Source organism: Octopus bimaculoides, chromosome 7 (assembly GCF_001194135.2).
Source record: "Octopus bimaculoides isolate UCB-OBI-ISO-001 chromosome 7, ASM119413v2, whole genome shotgun sequence".
NCBI lineage: Eukaryota > Metazoa > Mollusca > Cephalopoda > Octopoda > Octopodidae > Octopus > Octopus bimaculoides.
In genome coordinates, this window is record NC_068987.1 from 103,886,680 (window position 1) to 103,906,284 (window position 19,605).

Below are 19,605 nucleotides of genomic sequence, written 5' to 3' on the forward strand. Positions count from 1 at the left end.
AACCCTAACCCGCGTGTGCAAATGAATACGTGTTTAGGGTTAGGGTTAGGATTAGGATCGACCACTCACGACTAGCTAGCGCGGACGCGCGACTGCGCGTTCGGGTCCGCGCTGCTTTAGTAGTACCGTAGAATACCAGGTACCCGGTTCATTGAGAATTAATCCATACCTGTCCACTTAGTGCTGCCTTCTTCCGCTAAAATGAGGAAAACTGCTGTTGATGACTAGAGTTATTATAAGATTATTGTGGAGGATCGAACCCGCTCTTGACCAGCCCAATTCTGCGTAGGAGGGTCCATTCGTGTAGGTTTCAATCTGAAACGATCTTGGTACTATGTTACAAGGTGAAGCTTTGACTACAGCGTGACTTTTCCTCTGCCGTGGAAGGACCAGTGCAGCGCATCGTACATCAGTAAATAGTTATGATTAAATACGTTACTTCCATTGTTTTGATTGAGTCTCTTAGACGTTGGTTTTCCATGCGGATGACGTCTCTGAGAATGTAATTTCAATGATTTGCTACTAAGGAAAAAAAAATGATGTACCAGCCAAATATTACTATTTAATCGACTCTACCCCTATCTCAAACGCGGGATCAAGTGTCAAAGTTACAAATCAATCACAACGTAAGAGAATATATAATAATTTACCTTCAGCCACTTCCTGGTTCATCTGTACTATTAGCCAACCCGAAGTAATACCCTCTTAGCACATGTCACCTCTGCGTACTGTCATTGCACATTCACGCAATATATATATGTAATTTACGGAGGATTGCGAGGGTCAAAATTCAGAGGTTGTGTTTTCACTTGTTATAATTCTTTCACATTATTAATCGACAAATATAATGATCGAATTAGGAAAATTAAGATATAAACACCAAACGAAATAAATAGAAAGTTCACGCCATATCATGTCTGAATTCGAAATCTGATCATCATTGATTTTTTTTTTTTAAGTTACAGTTTACTCAATACTTTCGAAAGGTTACAAAATTATTTGTTTCGTTTTGCTCTTCCGTACTTTCACGCTGTAACTAAAGTTGAAGCAAAGCGATTACAACTTTTTTTTTTAATTTCATACTTAACTTTGATCTAAATGAATAAACTTAAAATATATTGGAAAAAGAAGACTGATAATAATGAGAATAATAATAAATTCTTTAAAATTTACTTTTAATCCGAGTCGAACGGATTTGTACGAAGCCGAACGAAGTTAAGGACCGGAAGCGTGCTTGACGCGTGCGCCCTTTCGACTCGTAGCACACGAGGTCTTCAATGATGGCGGCCGACAACGATGGTTCGGAATTGAAGAAAAATAAGAAAAAGGCAGAGAAAACCTTGCAGAATGGTATCGAAGATGATGCCGAAGAAGAACCTAATTTCAGTGACCCGGAGGGATTTGTAGATGACATTACTGAAGAAGGTGATATCTGTAGTTATTTCCCCCATCCAGTCTCCTACTCCGGCTTGTTGCAATGGCGGGAGGAGTGGGATGAGTTTCGTCGCACTCCCCCCTCACTTTCTCTACTGTCTCTCTCCTCATTTCTTTTCCTTGATCTCTTAGTCTATCAACTCTCTCTTTCCCTCCATATTTTATACCTATATGCCTATTTCGTTTATCTTAAAAGTATATCGTATGTATTTATTTATAAACCCAAGTTGGATTTATATTCTGTATTCATCCATGTATATATATATATATATATTGGGATATATACATCTATATCTGTGTGTGTATGTTCAATATACTTCTCGAATCATAGGACTAGAATGTCTCACTTCCTCCAACACTGTCTACATGTCAGCTGGTTTTCATGGCAGGCGACAAGTGTCTGCATGTGGGTTGAAAGAAGCAAACTCGACAGAATATATTAAGCTCAAAACCGGTCTTCGAGTTACGAGAGAGAGAAATGGACAACATCAAGTACCAGTGATGTCCTGGAAACGATTCCCTGAACTATGGGTGCTCCGTCTAAGTTGTGTCCATTCTTATGAAATTCACATCACGTGTCGCTGCTTCTATTTTATTCGTTACGCTTTTACTTGAAACCATCATTAAAAGCTGGTGGATGGTACAATCGGTAGAGCGTTGGACTAGATTCCTTGCGTTTATTTACGATCTAAGTTCAAATCCTTCTGGGATTGAAAAAATTTATACAAGTAGACCATATAATGCGTCAGTTTCTAGTCCAGTGAAACCGTCTTTCGGCCTCAATATTCTTAGCATTGTCCCTATGTTAGGTACTATTCAAGAAGAATAGTACCCCTATGTTAATCTAATAAAGTATCAATAATATATTGAGGGTATTGATTCAATTGACTCTCCACTCCCTCTTAAGATTAGTCGTTTGTCATTCTTAGACATTACTCTGAAGTGAGTTTCTATTATAAAAGAATTTATTAACACATTATCTAATATTACTTTGAAGTAGTAATGTGTAATTTGTAGAAGAATTAACTACTATTCTAGAAGGCGAACAACTGCGTCAAAGCTCCCTCAGTGGCTCATGTGTGTGTGTAGCTGCACTGGTCGAAAGCCTTGTAGAAATCAGTATGTGAAATAGTTTACCATGGTAGCTCGCATCTCAATCTAATGTAAGGGGGGTCGTTGATATTTCTTTGGTCCTGACGTACTAGCTAACCTGTTAGTACACGGCCGACTTTCCTCGACCAACTTGTGAAAGGTATGGTACCTTCGTAATTTTTAGCGGCTTATATCTGATTCCCTTAGTCTTGATTTAGATATAAAATAATCTCTATGTTAAAGATTAGAATCCAACTCTGTCATCACTGGTGCTCCCTGCAAAATATTCCACTCTCAACTGTCGGTATATCAACGTATCTAGGCATAGTAGCACTGAAATTTAACCATCCGTGATAGATTACTGACAGGTCCAGGAGACCGAAGGTTAAGGGAATTTCTTAACATTGAACCTTTTTATCCCTGGCTTTTATAGTTCCTCGAAGGTTAACTTTATGATGGTAATAGGCTTCGTTTAACAGGCCATCAACTCTTATCTCGCCTTCAACTAAAACCGAATACTTGGGGCGATTTAATCGACTTCCCCATCCCTCAAAAATTACCGATCTTAAACTAAAAGTAGAAATTTATTATTATTGTATGTTTTCGAATTGTACTAGTCCGATAAGTGATTTGATCTGAAACAACTACATCCTAGAAGAGCCACGTTAGGTATATAAGAGCACACAAAAGCTATTGTGTTCACATCGCGTATTCTTCAATAATAGATTCTTTTGTGAAGTATCAAATTTTTGTCGCTCTTCTGTGGCCTTCTCATTGACTCATTTTCGCCATCTCGGCTACTTGTAACTGCTATATGTGGTTGATGATAAAATTGATTCGGGTAAGGTTGTCGAATACGTACATAACCTCCTGTGCAAGACAAGAGATCGTTTAGAAACGACGTGCCGGATTCCTCTGATATCCACAAAAATTCTAAAGTGTTTAATTGTTTATAGAATATACTATAAAAGACTAAGTCAAATTTATTAGTCTTAGTAATCACGGACTGGAGTGGTGGCTTCGTGAAGTTAAAACGTGCGGAATCCTCGAATATCTGCAAACTTTCTAGTGCTGTTTTATGTCTATAAAATGTACCATAAAACAGTAATTAACTCTGTTTAATTTATCCTAGTGGTCACTTAGGTAAAAAGATTTATTTGTGAGTGTAGAATGTTTTATACAGTCCCTTTTGTTTTATACCTGATTTCGTACAATTTGATAACTTTAACCAACTAGCAGTTAAAGTTGGCATATGGTATCACCATCAGCAGAAGTTGGGATGTGGCCGTTAATGGTAGTGGGGAGAAATTTAGAAGACGGCTATGTTGTGTCATCGTATGGTCTCATAATTAATGACCAGTGTGGCAATAGAGGTAGACGAGAGTGGATAGTAATTAATGTAACCGACACTCGTGTTACAGAACATACTAAATGACTTCGTTCTAAGAACGCCTACACGGCCCATCATTTTATCCAGGTTTTTTTTTATGTGTATAGTTTGAGGGAGATTTAGCTGCTATTTCTTATAGGACGAGCGATCATATTGAAGTTTTGTCGTTGACTCGTAAGGCTAACATATGTCGAGTCGCAGTTACAGGTCTACTTCAAAGTTATAATTTAAACAATAATGTGATGGTAACTTAAAATCCTTTATATTATTATATCTTCTCACTCTGATTTCTGACATAAATGAGCTTTTTTCTTCTTCCTGTTTTCTCTTCTCTCGATAATTCAGTTTTTATATAATTTTAACCGGTCATTACAGAAAGAACAACAATGCGATGTTTAAATTTCTCATTTCCACCTGCTGTTTCTAGTTTCGTAAACGTTGAAACTACTTGGTCATGTCACAAAGGTGTTATATTTATTCATGTATATAACTTCACATCTACACCGGCTTCTCTCTCTTGCTTACTAAGCAGGTGTTAGCTTGAGGATCTCTAACTAGCAGAACTTTGGAAGTAATAATTACTTAACGAGGGGTACTCCTCTCTCTCTATATATATATATATCTATATATATATAGAGAGAGAGAGAGAGAGAGGAAGATGCATAGATATGCATGTATAAGTCTGATGTGTAATTTAAGGGGCTAAGTTGCTATTTCTAGCAGAGCAGACAGTTATATTGAGGTTCTGTTATGTTGTAAGGCTAACCATATGTCTGGTGACAAATAAATTCTGGTTTACCTGTCCATCTGAAGGTCCAGTTAAGACATGTAACTGAATTTTTGGCTTTTGCACCTAATTTGTTACTTATGATTGACTTAGTCTGAAGTGTCAAACTGCTTTTCCTGATGGCCAGGCTACTCCTGGTTCCATAATACAAACTTTTCTTTATTAAAGTGCTCTGATATAAAACCTTCCATCAAAATATTTATGTTCCAAATGCTGGTAAAAGTTATTTCACTAAATTCTTCATTGAGAAAAAGGCAGTGTATTTCAACAGAAATAGAGGAACAAACTGTTTAATTTTGTCGTATGCCATATGTTACACTGTTTAGCCTCTTGTCAAAACAAACCAAACCTCACATGCATTCCAGACAAAGCCATCCTGTTTTATCAAGTACTGTATTGTCTAATGCATTAAGACAACAAGGTATGCTTTGAAGGAGATTTGAATGGTATTTCTAGCATGTCAAGCAACCATGTAGATCTGATACAGGGAATCTTTCAGCATTGAAAGTGTGTAATTTGTGTTGTATATGTTGTTGAGAAAAATAATGACTCATTATTTTTTTTCAAACAGATATGCAATTATATTGAATTGTTTTTGTCTTATGGTCTAAAGTTTTTTTGTTTTTGTTTTTTTTTGCTTTAAACCCCCCCCCCCCCATCTAAAACCTAATTGCTTCAAATTTGAGTGCTGGGGAATAAACGGTATCTTCACCTTTGGTGGAGACGGATAGCTATCTCACTTGGCTTGTGCCATATGTTAATTTTCTCTTGTATCTGAATTCTTTTGCGTGTACAAGTGGTGAGAGTGAGGCAGTCCTTAGCTGAAACTACTCTCTTCAACTTTTACTTTGGTTCTCTAGTACCAAGTGTATGTATAGAGTTTATTTGTGAATTAACTTGTTTTCATTAGGCTGCCAATTATTTCAACATGTCATGTCAGTGTGAAAATACTTCTGCATTGTTCAGTGGTATATTTAGTGATTGCTCTTTTTCTATTTTCTTTTTCTTCCTTAGGTAAAATGTAGATTTTTGGTTATTTCTGGCAAATTTTTTTCAGCCTTTGTTTCATTATGTATTCTGTGCCACTTTTTTGTTTAACGCCTCAGACTCCCACATATTTTTGTGTATAGATTGATCTGTGTCACCTGCATTTCTTGTTCAGTGACTCCTCTAATCTAGCCTTAGCTGTTAGTGCCAACCACTATTTAGGGATTCAAGGACAACTCCCCAACTCCTTTGACATTTTCCTCAGGACCACTGCTCTAGCCTACTTAAACTTTTTTAGGAGGCAATTACCTGGTGGCGTAGTCGGCCCAGAACCTTAGTTTTATTTAGTGGCACTGCCATTTCAACCAGATTTTTTTTTTTTTTTTTAAATTTCTAATTTACCATTTTTTTAAGACTAGTATGTAATATAAATAGTTAAGGAACTGAACTCTATTGTGAGTTGACAGTATTTATTGCTTTTCAATCAGTGTTTCTATGTCTCACTTCAATTTTTGCAAAAATGATGCACCCCTCCCATGAATAGTCAGTGTGCGTGTCTGTATATTTATATATATACATATACACACACAAACACACATTGTTTTGTCAGACAAATGAGAAAGGAGTGCGTGATACATGTAGAATATATGGCATTTTTTTTTTTTAACTAAACTGAAAGTTTGATCGTAAGTAGTTTCACATAATTTTGGAACCCATCATGAGACAAAGTCTCAGTTTCAGCGAAACAAATATATCAATTCAAAAGAAGTTTTATTTATGAATTTACTGCAAGTATTATATGCATTTCACCTTGTTCTGAAGCCCTACGCCCCACCAAAATATTACCATGCCCTACAAGTAGGTCATGTACCACACACACACACACACACACACACCTTGAGAAACACTTTTGAGGGAAATATGTACTAGATCATCAGAGAATATTACCTGAGATGGCATATTTCCATGAAATTAGATATAAGCACTAGCTTAAGATCTTTCTTTCTTTGTGAGCTGAGGGAAGCAGTTAGTTTATGAGTTTAATAATTTTATGATAGATGTAATCTCAGCTTTACTACCACAGTACTGTAGTGCTATGGTTGCAACATATCAACCAAGCAGCTACCCCTATAAACACCTCGCTATATCTTCTGTTTGTCCATTCCGTGTAAGTTGAATCAAGCTCACATTCACTTATTTCTTATTCTTCCTCAGTCTCTAAGTGGTTGCTTGACTTGCTCAAAATAGCATCCAAATTATCCTCAAACACCACACCCAACCATCTTGAAGAGGTGGGACTTAATGGATAATGCAAATCTTGGTTAAACTGCCTGAAAATAAGATAGGATGGCCATAACTGGAACATCTTTCAAGATAGATCTGTCTGAACAGAGCTTCCAATTTTGGGTTCATTGACAACAGTAAATTACTTTTATTCAAATCTGTGTTTAGGTTTTTGCCAATCTAGCTTGACTAGTTTTGTAAATTTGCTTACTACAGTCGTGGGAGGTTTTTTGTGTAGTTGAGTAGTTAAGGTGTTAGGGCTCACAGTCATTAGGTTGTGGGTTCAATTTCATGCCTAGGTGGTATCTTGTATCCTTGAGCAAGGCATTTCATTTCATGTTGCTCTAATCTAGTGCAGCCTTCTCTCCTTATGTCAAAACAAAGGTCCTTTAGAACAGAATTATCATTTTAATTTAATGTCAATTTTCCATGCTGGCATGAGTTGGAAACCAGTGAGCCTCATAGCTGCATTAAACTCTAACATCAGCTTTGGCATGGTTTTTTGGGGGCTGGATGCCCTTAGTGTCAAAGGAATGCCACAATCTGACATTCCAGTTGAGAACTTTTTCTTCCTAAGATATAAAGTGTCTAGGATGATGATTCTCAACTGTTTTTTGCTTATGGGCCCCGTTGATTCCTGTTTTACTCTACTGGACTGCCATTGTCATTTGGTGTATACAAAAAAATCTTCCAGTACTTTTATATTTAAATATATTCTAGGAATGGTATAAAAATATTAAAATAGTTTGTGTATTGTAGAAGTATAAGCAATTTAATACACATAATTTTCAACAATAAGACCTTATATGGAGATCAACCCAAACCTCCATGTGCCCTATTGACTTTGATTGAGAATCACTAATCTAGGACAACTCAATGTTTCCTCTTTTATTTAAGATGATAGTGTGATTTGCTGATGCTCCGACTGCTATTCTTAGCGGATCCAGTGACCATGAAAAGTCATTTATTTCTCAATCTGCCTAGAAATAGCCTAATCTCCCATAAATCCTGCTGTCTTATAAAGAGGAGGACACATTGGATCATGTAATTATGTAGTCCAAATAAAGATGTTCACAGCTAGAACAATAGAATTGATGGTGGTATTGTGTTACTGTTGAGTCTGGGTTATCTCTGGCTCAGGAGACCTGTAATCAAATATGCACCTGCCATGATCATTCCATCTTTTTATGCAGACATAGTATACATAGGACTAAAATATTCAATGTATTCTTTTCTTATGAAAAGGGTAAGTGGATAGCAATTGTAAGTAGCTACACAGAGGCTCCACCATTTACTTATCACTGGTGGTGGGTTTTTCTTTAATCTTAAGTAAGGCCTGACTCATGCATATCTTATGATTAGACATTCTCTGACTATTCTATCTTTTATAGTGTGTTTACCGTTATCTGTGTCCTTTTTGAAGCTAGGTAGTAGAATATAGTTTGTTGAGAGTTGATATTTCTAGTAGCTCTCCAATGATGTAGAGGTTTCTTTACTGACTTGTTATTTAATCCTCTTTATCTCTTGTATGACATAAGTATATTTTCATAAAGACCATAGCTAATAACCTCCACTTCTTTCTCACTCCTTATAAATAAGTTAAATCTTGTCTTAGGTCAACTAGTGCTGATTGATCTGCACCAGGTTCACTTTAAGCATTTAGCCTTCCCTCTTGTAAGCTGGTGTTCAGTAATTCACATCTCTTGACATCTTACTCTGGAGAGCTTTGATTATGTGATACAATCACTGTTTTGGTTCATTTCAAGCAGAACTGTTACCATCAGTTTCCTAGTGCAGCTGCTGAAGACAGTTCTTTGTCAGTAATTCATCATCATTTCATGTCTGTCTTCCATGCTGGCGTGGGTTGACAGGAGCCAGCCAGGTAGAAGACTACACTAAGCTACTGTGTCGGTTTGGGCATGGTTTTTATGGCTGGATGCCCTTCCTAACTTAGCATAAAATGCACTGAACTATTGACTGGGTCATTGGAAACTTGTAACCAGCAATGTTTATTTGCCCACAATATGAAATGTTTATTCTTTTACTACTTTGTCTTGGGGCTATGGTCTTGCTGAAGGATCACCTTCAATAGTTTAATTAATTACATTTCAGTCAGGTACTTATTTTATTGACTGGCTGTGTTTTATGCAGAACTTTTTTTAATTTTATTTTTTTTTTTTTTAATTCATATCTGCCTCTTAGAATGTCATAGTGTGATTGTGTTTAGCAGTCTCTCCCTATATCCTGGACATGTATGCTTCAGTCATATATAGAATAACTATTGACTGGTTAGAGTTGCTTTGGTACTGTGTGCACTTATATTATGATGGCTGTTGATTGATGCATACTTTTGACTGGTTAGACCTGTTTTTATATTCTGGAGGTTAACCCTTTAGCATTTAAACCAGCCATTTCAAGCCTAAATATTCTTGCCTGTTTTATGTTTAAACCAGCCTGCCCTGGCCTCTTGCACCTAAATTACAATGTGATTCTGAAAACAATCGCATCATTGAAATCATGAAACTATAAGATAATGCATGGTTAAGTCAAAACAATATGAATAAATAATACATTTTACAGTATAATCTAAATGCTAAAGGGTTAATAAAAAATAGCAATTAGTTCAAAATGTGTGTGCGCCTACATCATCATCATGCGTCTGTTGTCCATGCTGGCATGGGTTGGACAGTTTGACTGGGCTGGCATCCTGGAAGGCTGCGCCAGGCTCCAGTCTGATTTGGCATGGTTTTCTATGGTTGGATACCCTTCCTAATGCCAACCACTCCAAGAGTGTAATGGGTGCTTTTACGTGCTACCATTACAGGTTCCATTCGTGTGACACCAGTATCTGCCGTGACTGATTTTGCTCAGCTTGATGGGTCTTCTTCTCAAGTACAACATAATTCCAAAGGTCTTAGTCATTGCTTCCATGGGGCCCAACACTCAAAAGGAACTCGGCCACCTCACCTCCATGAGGCCCAATGCTCAAAAGGAACTCAGCCACTTTGCCTCCGTCAGGCCCAATGCTCAAAAGGAACTCAGCCACTTTGCCTCCGTCAGGCCCAATGCTTGAAAGAAACCCAACCACTATGCCTCTTAACAGGTCTTTTTGGAAGCAGTGTTTTACAGCTGGTGCCAACCATTGTATGTACAGATGCAACCTATTTAATTTAAAACATTGGTTACACATAACTAGGGCATATTCACACAGGTACAGGCATAGCTGTGTGGTAATGAAATTCACTTTGTAACCACTTGGCCTATTCCAAGGCCCACTATCATGGCCAAGTGTCTTTTATAGGCTCAAGATGACCAATAAACTTAGGAGTGAAACTGTAAATGGAACCTATACAGAAGCTCATAGTGTGTATGCAAATATTTCACCAGTATGCAATATAATTTAACCTGTGATGACCAGTGGAATAAAAAAAAAAATCTCTTAATTGATAAACAGGTATGGATTAGTGCCAGGAAGAGCATCTAGCCATAAAATATTGTATCAAAAAGTATAGTCCAACTTGTGCCAGCGTGGAAAATGTCTGTGTTAAAATAAAGTGTTCCTCAAGGTGGGTGGGGCTTTGCAGTATTTTGGTGTAATGTAGGTTACTTCAGAATAGAGTGTAAGTAACAAGTGAATACAACTTGCGATAGCGTTTTTGTTAAAACTTCTAATGAATATGTGGGCTGCCTTTTTTTTTTCTTCTTAATAGCTGTGGGTTGTGGGACAAAAAAAGTTTGAGAAACATTGCATTAAAATGACGATTATGAACAGGCTTCTGCAGTTTTTGTCTGCCAAGTTCTATGTGAGGCATTGGTTTATCAAAGGCCACAGCAGAAGGGACTTGCTTAAAGTGCCATACAATAGGACTGGATGTGGAACTACTTTCTGAAGTGAAATTCGTAATCACATGTCCATGTTATATAAAATGAAATTAATCCTGGAACCAGCAGCTCTTTCTAAAAGTATATCAGCATCAAGAATTTTGACAAGTTCGAGGCATTTATTGATTCCTACCTGTGCTGATTTAGTATAGCAGCTAAAACAAATTTAGATAAAATATTGGTTCTTAAAATTTTTTGTTCATTCAGCTAAATGTGTTCTTTTTTTTTTTATACTTATCTCAGAACTAATTGGAGACCTGCTGAAGGAAAAACCAACAGAATATGATGGCTTTGATTCTGTTGTTGTTGTTGACAATGTTCCAATTGTCGGCCCTGAGAGGTTTGAGAAACTACAGAATGTTATCAGAAAGTTTTTCCAACGCTTTGGCAAGATCAGAACCGAACATTATCCAATGGAAAATGGCGAAAACAAGGGGTGAGTATTAAATGTTGCTGTTTACAGATTCATATAGTCAGGGTTGCTTTCTTTGGTTTTGTTTTCATCACATCTTTTTTCTGTCCATTCACTGTCCCTTCATTTTAGGTGACTATACAGTTTTCCCATATGTTCTATAGAAGCAGGAAAGAAGGTACATGTGTGATTGTATGGATTTTTCTTTGTAATCGCATTGTTTTGAATTTCGTCTCTGTGACACCTTGGACAAGTATCTTCATCTTCAGGCTGACCAAGTTGTGTGTAAAACGTGTAGGCTGAAACTGTCTGGAAGCTTGTGTGTGTGTTAGTCCAAATGTTGGCATTCTACATCTTTGCTTGTTGCTGTCTGAGCAAAAATTGATGTGATATTTGCCCTTGGATAAAGAAATTCTATGGCAGCTGAAAAGACTGATTGCAGCCAGAAAACGTTTTGGTTGCTCAATAAGGAACTTACTTGGGTCAAATATGAACTACTTATTTGCTAAAGTGAGCCGTTATGTAATGGCTTAAGATGCTAGGAATAGAACCCAAATCATAATCTAATGTAATAATAAAAAGGGAAGGAAGGACATATTAAATAGTAGTTACATTATGTCTGAATATAAGAGAGTTGCCATTGTCATGAATATCTTTGGATATGGCCGGTACTGAATGTTTCACAAGTGCCTACTGCTACAATGTGGCTGCAAGTTCTTAACAAATCAATGATCCAGTTCATTTAGTGCAGGTGTTGAAACAGCACAGTTGTCTTTGATTTCTCTAGTCTTGCTGTTTATAGCTATAAACTGTTTTGCTTCTGTCAGTTAATCTTATAACACTGTAGTCTATAAAGCAGCAATTTATGATGTGGTGTACATGACAGTTCTGTGTAATCATTAATGATTTCATAATTTTCCTGCCAAAACTAGCTTCCACTCTTCTAAAATTGATAGATTAACTGCTAAATTTGTCAAAATGTCCATATCTTTTTATTCATTCTTTGGCCATTTGTTGCAATAATTTTTACAAAGCCATCTGTATTTTATACAACTATTGGTATTTACTTTTTTTTTTTTTTTAATTTTTATTTTCACATCTGCCTCTTAGAATGTCATAGTGTGATTGTGTTTAGCAGTCTCTCCCTATATCCTGGACAAGAATGATTCAGTCATATATAGAATAACTATTGACTGGTTAGAGTTGCTTTGGTACTGTGTGCACTTATATTATGATGGCTGTTGATTGATGCGTACTTTTGACTGGTTAGACCTGTTTTTATATTCTGGAGGTTAACCCTTTAGCATTTAAACCAGCCATTTCCAGCCTAAATATTCTTGCCTGTTTTATGTTTAAACCAGCCTGCCCTGGCCTCTTGCACCTAAATTACAATGTGATTCTGAAAAGAAACAATCGCATCATTGAAATCATGAAACTATAAGATAATGCATGGTTAAGTCAAAACAATATGAATAAATAATACATTTTACAGTATAATCTGAATGCTAAAGAGTTAAGAAAAAATAGCAATTGGTTCAAAATGCTATGGAATTCTGGCCATAATTTTTGCACGTTTTCTTTGTGTATTTACTTATTATCTATCGTTTTTTATTTCAGCTATGTGTTTCTTGAATACACTTGCCCTGAGCATGCACTTGAGGCTGTGAAACTGGCAAACAACCACAAGATGGACAAGCAGCATATGTTGCAAGTTAACCTGTTTTCAGACTTCCTCAAGTAAGTTTCTTGTCTTATTCTATTGCTACTAGAACAAACTAGAGGTACTGTACAAGTGTTTCTATTGTATCTTACTAGGACAAAGTTGATTTGTGGGAGATGGGGTAAACGGTGTTTGACTATATGGTCGATAAGTTTGTCAGTTAATGTGTGCGTTTACACACACACGTTAAATAACACTGCTTTCTGTGAACAAGAAAACCTTAATTTCTATACAATGTTACTGGATAGTTTTCTTGGAATCTATAGATTTTCTGTAACCAGAACTAGTCTGACATAATTTTTGCACGAAGAATGTTATATTACACAATATAACATTCTTCCTAACTCATTAATTCTTACCTTGATCAATGTTTTTGTTCTGTGTATAATTAAATACAGGTTGCAGGCATTGTTGTTTTTTAAGAAGTTTGCTTTACATCTGTGTAATCTTGAGTCTATTCTCACTACACAATGTCTTGGGCAAGCATCTTCCACATCATAACCTTAGGTCAACTAAAGACTTGTGAATGAAATTTAGAAGGAAACTATCTGTAAGACCTTTTGAGGAATTGTTCCTGTTCCAGTGAGGTAGACCTTATCCCTTGCACAGATTAACACACCATCTGGTACTTGTGTGCTTCTGAGTCCATTTGGAAGCCCCTTGGAGAAGTCTTTAGGTGCAGATGCTCAAACATGCCATAAAAAAACAGACTATTGAAATAAATGTGTGTAAATTGTTAGTTGCTTTACATCTGTTTTTCCATGCTTGCATGGGTTGAACAAAAGTTATTTTAAGCATTGGTTTTCCTATTGCATGTGCTTCCTGACCCCTACGTGTTTTTCAAGTAAGGGATCATTTATTCCACTCAGCTTCAAAAGCACAAAATGCCTGGACAATTCATTGAAGGATAGAAGCTGACAGCACTACCACCCATCACACGATCTTACAAGCAATTGCAGATGCAAACATACACAAAACATACATGTGACAGTCTTTAATTTTCTTTATGCCAGCTTTTGATCATCCCTTGTCTATAGCAGAAGACATTTGCCCAAAGTGCCATGCAGTGAGACTGAACCTGGAACTGCATGGTTTGGAAGCTAACTTCTCAACCACACAGCCAACCCAGTGCCTGTTGCAGCTGTGATAGCACTTGTGTGTGGGTGTGGTTTCAGGTTCAATTCCATGATGTATATCAAGCAAGTAGTTTCTTCTGTAGCCCTGGGTTATGGAGCCTTGTGAGTAAATTTAGCTAATAGAAACTGTAAGAAGTGTTTAAACTGGCCAGATCTAGTCTCTCACCCATCTGACAATGTCATTCAAATCATAAGCAATCACATCTTCAGAATCTCAAACCAATAAGATAATGCATTAATGCATGATTACTTCAAAACAATGTGAATGGAATAAGTATTGAATTTGACAGTAATTTGAATGCCAATGGGTTAATGTGTGTTCATATTTCCACCACGCTGTCCATCACTGAAGCATTTTCAGGCTTCTTGATATATTGCACAATCTTTGTAAACAAAAAGCTCATTCAGTTGGTGCAATGTATCCAGGATGTTGTTCATTAGACTGGGATATTAATACTTCACTTGGAAACACAGGTGGGATCAACAAGAATGTCATCCAACCATAAAATCTCTGCTCCAGTGTACCCCTATCTCACCCATGCAAGCATAAAAAAAGTAAACATTAACCCTTTAGTATTCAGATTAATCAGTCGAATATAGTGCTTATTCATGTTATTTTGAATTATTCAGGTTCAAGAGGGGTGTCCGCAATATTTGCTTGTAATTTTGTTAATTTTTTTACATACAGATTTGAAATTTTGTCAGTGGTTGCTTATATACCAGTGGTTTATAGTTATGTAATTTTAGCTGATTTTCTGATTAAATTTGACTTTTATGGGCAGGTAAATTTAATTAACAGGTGTAAAAGCAGTAACATTATGGATAAATGCTAACATTGAAATTCTTAATGCATCTTAACTGTTTGATTTGTTACTAAAATTATCCCAGATGTCAACTGCCAACAATTTTGCCACTTTTCAAGATGAGGTACAATAATTCGAATTAATTAAAATACAGATATAATCGGTACAAGATTTTAATCTTTCTTTATATTTCATTTAAACATTTTCACTGAAAATAAGTACAAAACTCTTTTACTAGTCAATATATCATTGGCTATGTACTCTTATACAATTTCATGAATACATTTACATAACAGAATGCATCTAATAAACAGAGTTCATTAACAGGTGAGACAAAGGTGAATACAGGTGTGTAACCTACTGAAAATCAATATGTATTTCTCACTTTCACATTATTTGTAATAAAATGAAAGGAATATATCATAGTATTACTATCAAACAACAAAATATAGTTATGCTATATTTCTATCGTGGAACTATCCAAAGCACCCTTTACATAAGGGCACTTTGCAAAACGACCTCATATATAAGGTCTCAACCTGATATCCCTTCAGAGTTTTTTCTTTTTTGCAGCGGACACAATGATTTCATAGAGTAATCAGATATGGACAGATTTGGCTGGTTCAAACAAATAAAGGGGAATTATTTTCGGCCAGTTTTGACCAGTCTGAACACTAAAGGGTTGTAATGGTGACGTTGATGGTACCATGTGATTGCTTACATTCTCGGCTGGTACTGTCCAATGCACACATGCTGAGGCTGTAAAACTTAGCTTAAGCTCTGTTGTGCTTTAGTAAAAGCCTCTGCATAGATTCTGTGATGGCTATAGCCACATCTGTGTTTCTAGGGAGACTAGAAGTGAGAGTAAACCACTTCTGTAATTATTTCTCTAAACAGTTGATAGTTTGTTTTGTGTTTTCTTTTTCTAGATATGAAAATATGCCCAAGGAGTGGGAACCGCCTCAGCCTAAACCATATAAAGACATGGTAAGACCAATTATGTATATAACTGTTACATGTATGTATTGTGTGTTCTGTACATGTTTCTATAATTATATTTATCCTATTTTATTATTCACATTTTTCCTCCTTCCGATTTAACTCTCAATTCTTAAATACAGAATTGTTGCTGTTGTTCAGTTCCTGGTCAGCTCTGATAAAGCAGAAGTATTCTGGCCATAACCAACTTGTCTTTAGATATATCAAGGATAGTGTTTTTGCTTTTTAAAAACTAGTGTTTTGCTGATTCTAACAGTTTAGGTAGCCATGGAGAATCTTCTTGATTGGCTCACCAGCATTTTGAATGGTTATTTGATGTACTAGTGAGTTGTTTAGCTGTAGGTCAGTTCTGGCCAAAACTACTCCAACCATTACCGTCCAGTCTTTTATTCCGACATATATTATCTAATGTGGTACGGTGATAGGGTGTGATTTGAGGAAGATTTGTCTAGTTTCAACTGTTGCTGACCACAGATTCCTCTTATTGAAGTAGTTAGCTATTGTTGCAAGATTTATACTGCAAATATGTAGTATCTGAAGAATCACAAACAGTTGTTAGTCAATTGCATTGTGGTAGTCATTGTGGTCATTTAAAATACATTGCAGGTAACAAACCAGATGGCGTATACTAGTAGCAGTTGCCATTCAACGCATGCTGACATGACAAAGAACCGAGATATATAGTGCACTGTTGTACTGAAGAAGATCTGTTCTCTGTTATGTGCCACATAAAAAGCACCTAGTACACTCTGTAAAGTGGTTGGCATTAGGAAGGACATCCAATTAGAAACCAAGCCAAAACAAGCTGTGGAACCTGGTGTGGCTCCTGGCCTTGCTAGCGCCTCTCAGGCCATCCAACCCATGTCAGCATCAAAAACAGATATTAAATGATGATGATAATGTCAGTAATCAAAGTTTCATAATAAATCTGCATCTTGGCTTGTGTATTATTCCAATTATACAATTTGACAATCAAGTCTTACCTGCTTTGACTGTGTTGGGTGATACTGTTCAAATTGGGTCTTATTTCTGTAAAAGAAAGTCTTGGATTTTCAGTTATGCGAAATACAACATGACCTTCGACTCTTGAAGATCTGAACAGAAGTTAGATTGATTTCACAACTATACATACATGTATGTTATCATTGATTTCTGTGTTGAAATATCATCATCATTGTTTAATGTCCGCTTTCCACTGGAAATGTAGGTTAATAAGTTCTCTTGTCATTGCAGGGTAATCTCCGTTCCTGGTTGCTGAACAATGAAAGCTTTGATCAATATAGTGTAATCTATGATGCTGGTGACAAAACTGCCATTTTCTTCAATGGTTCTGGAGGACAACCGAATCTAGCTGAAGAGCGAAGTGTAAGTTGGACTCTCTCTATTTCTATCTCTATCTCTCTCACACACACACTCACAAAATAGCTTGTATTATGCTTTCCCTATTCTCCGTCTCAAAGTTTCCATTAGAAAGTCCATACTGCTGACCCATTCCAGACCACATTGCCATGGCTTGGACAAGTTTGCAGAGCAGCATATTGCCATTCCTCTTTATTCTATTACATCTTTTCTGTAAGTTCCACCATCTTGAGGCCTGATCTCATTCCCTTGCATCTTTTGTTTATCATCCCCTATAAATACTCACCATTATCATTGCAAATATCATCTTGCACATATCTCTCAATTATTTTAATACCCATCCATTTTGACAACTCACTTGTGATCCACCTTTCCATTGAATGTGATCCACACATTCAATGGATTATCATCTCCATTCTCTCAAGATTCCAAAGACATTTGCCATTCGATGTTCATGTCTTTTTCAAATGTGGCACTATATTACTTCATTCATCTTTTCTTTATTCTGACCTTTGTACTGAGAACGAACCAGTTTGTCAAAAACTCACTTAACATTCCTGACCCTTGACTATCTATTTACATATTCAATTTTAATACAACTGTTGATTCTAACAACTGCACCAGCCACAGTTTAAAGCGGTTCCTTTCAATTGTTTTTGTATACTTACAGCGGTGGACAGAAACTTACGTACGTTGGTCCCCACAGGGAACTTACCTTGCTACTTTTCATTCCAAGGGTATTGCCCTTTGGGGTGGAGAGAAATTTGAGCAAATAATGAAGTTCAGTCACCCAGATGTCCAGCTTATAGACTTTTCTCCCTGTGAACGGTAAGTTATTTTTAAGAATAGACCTGTTGCTGATAACCTATCTAGTACTGGTAAAATAAATAAATTTACCCAGTCCATGCTATAAAGTGATCAGTGATATCCAACCTTAAAACAAAATGACATATGAAAAACAAAGTTTGATAGATATGTTGTCTCTATTACTGGTGTACTAGATGAGGAAGGACTGCAGCATGTAGCAGGGTATTGTTTTGAAGTGGATGTTAAATGATAGCTTGTTAGCTATGTCCCCATTCTACCCAATGACATTAAGAAACCCTAAATCTCAGCAAATGGCCTCTCCACATCTGCTCAGTATCATGAAGACAGACACAGTAATAGTTTTCCATCTAAGATTACCACCCTATGGTTCATATCAGAGACAACCTGTCTGCATCAGTGTATAAGGGCTGCCCTCAAGAATCACAGCCATAACAAAGATGACTTTTCAAGGAAGTTGGGCAATCTGAACAGATACAACATTTTACAAATAGGGTTCTACACTAACTACATGGAAAAGACAAGAATTTTGTTAGCCATAGCAGAGGTATCCCATCTAAGACGTCTGTAACTCTGAAGAAAAGCTGAGTGTAGAGCTTCTCTGGCATCATTGGCATCAAATGCATTGAAATAATACTGTAAAGTTATTTGTATTGAGAAGGGTACCCAGCTGAAAGTGTTGTACCAGAATTAACTACCTGCAGCAAGTGATGAAACTAAGACTTACCCAATCCATACTTTCATGGTAAAGGACACAAAACGATTGCCTGTGTATTTGTGCGTGTGTGCACATGCACACTGGCATAACTGGTTGAGAAGTTCACTTCCCAGCAATGTGGTTTCAGTAGCACCATGGGAAAGTGATATCTACAAGCATTGTTCCTTCGCAGACATTTTGAATGGAAGTCCCTTATCTGAAAAACAAGTAAGGATTAGTGACAGAAGGGGCTTATAGTTGTAAAACAACAGCTCACCAATAATATATTCATCTCATCCATGCTGGCAAAGAACTAACATGACGTTTGTGTGTGCATATATATATATATATATATATATCTGTATGTATATCATTGCAAGTGAGATACATGAAATCAGTTTCTGATGAAAAGATTCACCTCCTGATGTGGAAAGGTATGACCTTAACACTTTAGAAACATAGTGTTTTTAATTTATAGTAACCAATAATTATACACCTATATTGCTTATGAATTGGGACCGTTTTCATGAATCTTCTTTGTTTTATTTTTAGGTATCTCGTGTCATTCAGCCCTCTACAGGAGACTAAAGATGACCCTCAAGCTATTATTATTTGGGATATCCGTACTGGTCATAAGAAGAGAAGCTTCCACTGTGAAAACCAATCAACTTGGCCTGTATTTAAGTAAGTTCATCTCTTCTGTGTGTTAGAAAAGTAAAAGTACCTTGTAGTAACAGCTGGTCGTGAGTGATGGTCAGTATTATAAGTGTGTGTACTGAGAATGGGTGGTAGCTGAAC

At 36.6% G+C, this 19,605-nt stretch overlaps 2 protein-coding genes across 2 annotated transcripts in view; one reads left to right on the plus strand and one right to left on the minus strand.

Moving 5' to 3' along the window:
• LOC106876076 (mitochondrial thiamine pyrophosphate carrier) overlaps positions 1–1,018 on the minus strand; it is a 15,707-nt gene extending 14,689 nt beyond the window's left edge. Inside the window, exon 1 of the mRNA XM_014924482.2 lies at positions 651–1,018. The gene's annotated coding sequence lies outside the window, so the exon portion shown is untranslated. The remainder of the gene's footprint in view (positions 1–650) is intronic.
• Positions 1,019–1,234: 216 nt separating this feature from the next.
• LOC106876072 (eukaryotic translation initiation factor 3 subunit B) overlaps positions 1,235–19,605 on the plus strand; it is a 29,362-nt gene continuing 10,991 nt past the window's right edge. The window contains exons 1-7 of the mRNA XM_014924477.2: positions 1,235–1,425; positions 11,100–11,292; positions 12,886–13,005; positions 15,857–15,914; positions 17,160–17,291; positions 17,956–18,113; positions 19,360–19,491. Coding sequence (XP_014779963.1) covers positions 1,278–1,425; positions 11,100–11,292; positions 12,886–13,005; positions 15,857–15,914; positions 17,160–17,291; positions 17,956–18,113; positions 19,360–19,491 — 941 coding nt within the window. The 5' untranslated portion in view covers positions 1,235–1,277. The remainder of the gene's footprint in view (positions 1,426–11,099; positions 11,293–12,885; positions 13,006–15,856; positions 15,915–17,159; positions 17,292–17,955; positions 18,114–19,359; positions 19,492–19,605) is intronic.